The 5639-nt window shown below is 38.3% G+C and overlaps 1 protein-coding gene across 2 annotated transcripts in view; it reads left to right on the top strand.

The window, feature by feature from the left end:
* LOC118738782 (tRNA (cytosine(72)-C(5))-methyltransferase NSUN6) overlaps positions 1 to 4662 on the top strand; it is a 74159-nt gene extending 69497 nt beyond the window's left edge. The window contains exons 1-3 of one of the 2 annotated variants that reach the window (XM_036469751.1): positions 2828 to 3090; positions 3273 to 4480; positions 4546 to 4662. In XM_036469751.1, coding sequence (XP_036325644.1) covers positions 3294 to 4480; positions 4546 to 4645 — 1287 coding nt within the window. In that variant the 5' untranslated portion in view covers positions 2828 to 3090; positions 3273 to 3293 and the 3' untranslated portion in view covers positions 4646 to 4662. Of the gene's footprint in view, positions 1 to 2827; positions 3091 to 3272; positions 4481 to 4545 lie in introns of those variants that run through there. The other variant, XM_036469750.1, reaches the window with a different exon arrangement.
* Positions 4663 to 5639: the final 977 nt, after the last annotated feature.

Here is a 5639-nt window from a genome sequence, read left to right as displayed (position 1 = left end):
AATTTTTTGATGAGACTTAATAAGAATGTTGACTTGCTAGTATCGGAACTATTTCTTGCGCGTTTATTTGCCAAAAGTTCTTCAACGCCTTGGCGCCAGGGAGTCATTCGCAATCGTATGCTGCGAATAATGCATTATACTAAAGCCACATACATATATGTTCATATTGAATCCAGCATATTTACATGTTTGCGGTCGCCGTTATACGAACGCACCGGTGAAACATTCATGTAAACAAGGTTGCTAAATTATTTGGAGATACATATTATTTATTTTTCGCAAATAACTCTTATTGTCTCGGAATCTACCAAACTTCAATCTAGCCTACCAATTTACCAAATGAAAAAAAAAAACTTGCCAGTTTTGGTAGGAAAAGCCCATGTATGTCAACACTGGCGGATGGTCAGGCTCCGTCTCTGAAGAAGAGTGAAGAGGCAAATCTACTCTCCTCAACGATGCGTTCTCTCGTGTAAACGCTGGAGACTTGTGTATTAATTTGGTCTTTCAGAATCCATAACACTGACGCAAATGCGGTTGATTTCAACTCTTGTTAGAACGCATGAATCAATAATAATACAAGGTTCGATAAACTGACAGTTGTCTCTCTCGCACCGCTCCCTTGGCAGTAGCACCGTGTTGCTTCTTTGCAAATTTACTTGGAAAAAGTGTAGCTTTGGTGTGAAATAGAAGTATAAGCTTTTGCGCAATATGGTTATTTGTATATGCGTATGAAGCACATTTAACTGATGAAAACATAAATTGTTTTTAAATTGGATGTTTACATAAATCTCATAGTAGTTTTAATATAATTCTGAGTCCTTTTGCAGTTTGTTTTATACAGCTAAATATCCCATAAATTACGTAATTCACGTAGATATATTAATTTTTCGTTTAAATTGCCAGATGTCCTGCTAATTTACAGAATTTACAAAAGGAATTTCACTACTAATTGCCTGCTTTTCGTAATTTTCTATAACCATTTTCGCACCAAGGGATTTCATTCTCCCCCTTTCTCCGTCCTTCGTAAATGCAACTTTTTGTAAGGGAGTGCCAAACCGCGGCTGTCAATAATTATATAACCTTGTATTATTGAATCATGCGTCAACATATCACCAGGAACCATGAACCAAAAAGACTTTTTCTTGTCTTTCGTTCATGACCAGGAACCATGGTGTAATAATAACAAGGTGTTGTCAGTAACTTAACCTCACTTTTTCGGCAGGTCTATTCCGGTCACGCATTTTAAAGTAGTAGAAAAGGTACTAATTATTTATTACTTTTAATCCGTTTGTGCATACTATTTCAAATTAAATGTAGGAAAATGTATAGTTACAAGCTTATAAGCCTGAATATATGTTTGTATCGTTAGCTCCACACAGCTTGGACATATATTGTAAGTTATGAAAAAGTAAAGGCCGTAAAATAAAGAAATTTCCTATAAGACTGTATATGATTTTTTAAATAGATTAAAACACATAAATACCGATAATATAAGCGAAATCGTAATCTAACCGTGCTGCCGCTCTATTCTAGTGTATCAGTAGTCCATTTGGCTCGATATTATGACAATGCAGCAAAAGATATTTAATATAAAAAAATCGCCTTTCCATACGATTTTTGTGTACGTATTTTTCCTTTGATAACCACGATATCTTTTATATTTTATATTTTGAGGAGCAATTTTAAATATTAATAGTTCTGAAAACACCAAGTTTTTTAAAAATCGCTATAAAACGAAATACTAAAATGGAGTATTTTAGATACTATTTCCCAACGTATAGTAGTATAAAAATTAAGATCGGAAGCACTGAAAATAAGCATGCCGATCTTGTCAAAATTACAACAAACACGTCGCTACTGACAACACCTTGTTATTATTCCACCATGGTTAGAACCATGATACAATAATTTTTAGAAGGTAGTTTCACTTCTTCTTCTTATCCGCCATGTTAGCTATCTGACAGAAAACGTGTTTCGTATTTTTTGTTGTACCAATTTTTTCAAAAAAAAAATCCAGCTTTTGACGTTGGAAAAATAAAACAAAGAAAAGCCAAACATATAAGTAGAGAAATTTTCGAATATTTTGTAATAATTTTCTTCATAAAAAATTAACTGCTGCTTTCGTGGATATTGCAACACACGGAATAGATGTAAGGACACAGCTATAAGAGCTACCGCACACCACAGACTTTATCGGCGCCTATTTAAATGATAGGGCTCGCTTGAAATATGTACATGAAGATGTATGGAGGTGCGCACATTACACCAGCTTAATCGCTCTGACCAATAAGTTGTGGTGCAATGGAAAGACTAGCGAGCACATCTAAATTGGCGGCCGATAAAGTCCGTGGTGTGCGATGGATCTAATCCATTATAAACAAGAAATATTGCTGTTATATTTTAATTTTTATGATTTTTATTCATGTGATTAGCAGTGGCAAAAATGTATGTACAAAATACGTATATTTATATTAAAAATTAAGTGATCAGTTATGAAACATATAAATCTTTACATGTTCTGTTAAAAAATATCTAAAATAACAAGCGATAATCCCCAAGTTCTATATCGTAGCAGTGGTCACATTGCGTGTTTGTCACAGACACGGTTTATGTCAAAAATTTTGAAGTGAAACTACCTTCTAAAAATTATTGTATCATGGTTAGAACATAGATAAAAAGAAGGGACAACTCGTTATAATTACAGCGAGTGTAAGCAACAGGGGCGTGCCTTCTCTTTTGCCCTAGTACGTTTATGGTTGGATGAAAAGAGAACGCGCGCCCCTGTTACTCTTTTTCACTACAATTATAACGAGTTTGCCCTTCTTAAGGTATTGGCCCAATGCTCGCTTGCTTTGCTTGCTTTGCTTACTTTAGTTTGCTTTGCTTTACTTTGAAGGAAGTGAAGTAAAGCTGCCACTAGGCCAACTTTCATACATTTTAGTAGATTTTAAAAATTGTTTGACAGTTCTCAAAGCCAAGCAAGCAAAGCAAGCGTGCATTGGGCCAATACCTTTATTATCTACGTTCTTTGGTACCACCTGGAGTACAATCCATAAGTTTATCCCTGTTGCCACAGTGATTGATGTTTCAGTTGGTATTCTGGTCACTCGCACCAGTGAATTTTAGTCGCCTTTTACAACAAGCATGCCCTACTTGGGGTATATTCTAAACACCTTTTTAAAAGATTTAAATTTTACTTTAAATAATACAAGAATGTAACCATTATAGCAATGTCATACACAAAAATACATGCCTTTTGATAATATTTTCAGCCTGCTCAGTTAGGGGAGCTGATGAGTTGGTTATGTCGGCCGCCAACTATTACAACATATCGCGTAAATATGCTCCGAACAACAGTTCAGGCATTCAAACAAAAATTGCGGTTAGTACTACAAGAAAGATACCCACAACCACCTCAAGTGTACGAAGTTTCCAACATCCCTGAAGTGCTTTGCATATCACCCATATTACTTAACAATATGGATATAAAGCTAAAACAGACGGAATTACAACGTGAAGTTGTAGTTGATAGTTGTTGTGGTGCGTCCTTACTACGTGGCGCTCACATCTATGCGCCTGGTGTTCTAGCTATGGAAGCGGGCACAAAATTAGGTGAGCAAGTATTGGTATATGCCGATTTAGCGGGTAAGTGCAAACAAGGCACGAATACACGCTATGATTCGCCTGATAAACTTCTTTTGGGTGTGGGTACTATTCGGATGCAACGTCATCAGATTTTCGGTCCCTCAACTAATAGTTGTACAAATAGCGAACCCGAGCCATTGAAAGGGATCGCAGTAGAGATGTTGGCAACAACGTCTGGAGTACCCAGTATTGGTGATCTAAGCTGCAGTGAAGCCCTACTACAGAACCTGCCCTCTATTCTATGCGTGCGCGTGCTGAACCCTCAATTTGGCGAACGTATATTAGACATGTGTGCAGCCCCCGGAAATAAAACGACTCATATTGCAGAGATGATCACCGATCAAGGAGAAATAATAGCTCTTGATAAGGTGCCAAAGAAGATATCAGTTATGAAAGAAAAGATAACGAGTGAAGGCTTAAAGAGCATACGTGCGTACGCCTTCGACGCTACGAAAGCATTTGATCCATCTAAACCAGCGGGAGCTAAGCATAGTTTACTTGAACCACCTTTTGGGGCTAATACGTTCGATAAAATTTTGCTAGATGCACCTTGTAGCGCTTTGGGGAATAGACCATTTCTGATAGCTCCATCCAATATGACGTCATCCATGCTCGGATCGTATCCGAAAGTACAGAGAAAATTATTTTCGGCAGCTGTGCCTTTGCTCAAACCCCACGGTGTGTTAGTTTATAGTACTTGCACAGTGACTGAGGCAGAGAATGAAGGCATAGTAGCTTGGGTTCTCGAAAAATTCCCTCAGATGCGACTAGTCGAAGCTACACCCCGTTTTGGCGGAAATGGCTTAGAACACGCTGGTCTAAATAATGAAGAGAGGTAAGTGAACATCGATATACACAATATACGTAGCGTAATTACCAGTATTTTTGTTTTTATTCTAGACAATACCTGCAGCGGTTTAACTACAATTCAACAGAAACCGAAGGAATACACATAGATACTATAGGATTTTTTATAGCGAAATTTATAAAATGTGGTTGAAGTTACACCAATTAAACACCACTCAAATGTTTATCTTTGTTAAGCTCTACCTAGCACTTAGTAGATAGAATTTAAAATTGTGGTTCAAATCGAATGCGCTGTGGAAAGTCAATCACCAACGCGATTTATTCTGCTCCCTTAATCCACAGATTTGCGTATCCGGTGCCAGCATGCAAATCTTTTTGTTCATATTTTTGAATGATGGGGTAGTAAATATTTCGTCTTGTACTCCCTGTCAAAAATGGAAATTCCACTTGCACCGCGTTATTGTGACATGCTTCATATAAATTTTATGGGCTTAAGGATTCTTGACAGTTTCTTCATGCTTTGTTGTAGCGACTTACTTAGCCCGGCCTATATCTGCTTGTTTCCTATTCGTTGTCGTAAAGCTCAACTATCTGGACGCCTAGGATCACTTCGACTGGGTTGGACCAAAGGAGGGGGGCGTTAGTTGAGTGGAATTTCGTGGGCTTGCGAGGAGGTGTGTCGAGTCATGGGGAAGACTATGCATTCCCGACACGTGTTGGGCACATCTGGGCTTTTCCTGCTCAGTTAGGAATTTAATCTGCTGCAGTATTCAGAGCGAAGTTGCATTAGAGAGGTGCAAAACCCGACAATCATGCAAAAACTTCGTGGTGGTCTCACGACCTTTCAGCACTCAGGAAAGATGTGCGGAAGAAATTCAATAGCAATAGAAAAAGAACTGGGTGACGGGGGGACTACACCACGAGCCTAACTACATACAATAAAGAGATCAGGAAAGCAAAGAGCTTTAGAAGCTTCTGCGAGAATATAACATCCACTCCTGCAGTGGCGAGACTGCATAAAGCCTAGAAAAAGGCAGGATAGAAACCTAACTAGCAATAAGGCTACCGAATTGCACGTACACTGGCACCGAGGAAGAAAGAGCACGTGTCCTGCTCTCCACACACTTTCCGGATACATCCGACAAGATCACGGAAATGCCTATTCAAGAAAAATCTTCTCGCGAAAC

The sequence above is a fragment of the Rhagoletis pomonella genome, unplaced genomic scaffold, assembly GCF_013731165.1.
Source record: "Rhagoletis pomonella isolate Grant_MI unplaced genomic scaffold, Rhpom_1.0 Rhpom_scaffold_00005, whole genome shotgun sequence".
NCBI classification, from domain to species: domain Eukaryota; kingdom Metazoa; phylum Arthropoda; class Insecta; order Diptera; family Tephritidae; genus Rhagoletis; species Rhagoletis pomonella.
The sequence above is the reverse complement of the archived record's forward strand: the minus strand, read 5'-3'. Positions and strand labels throughout refer to the sequence as shown.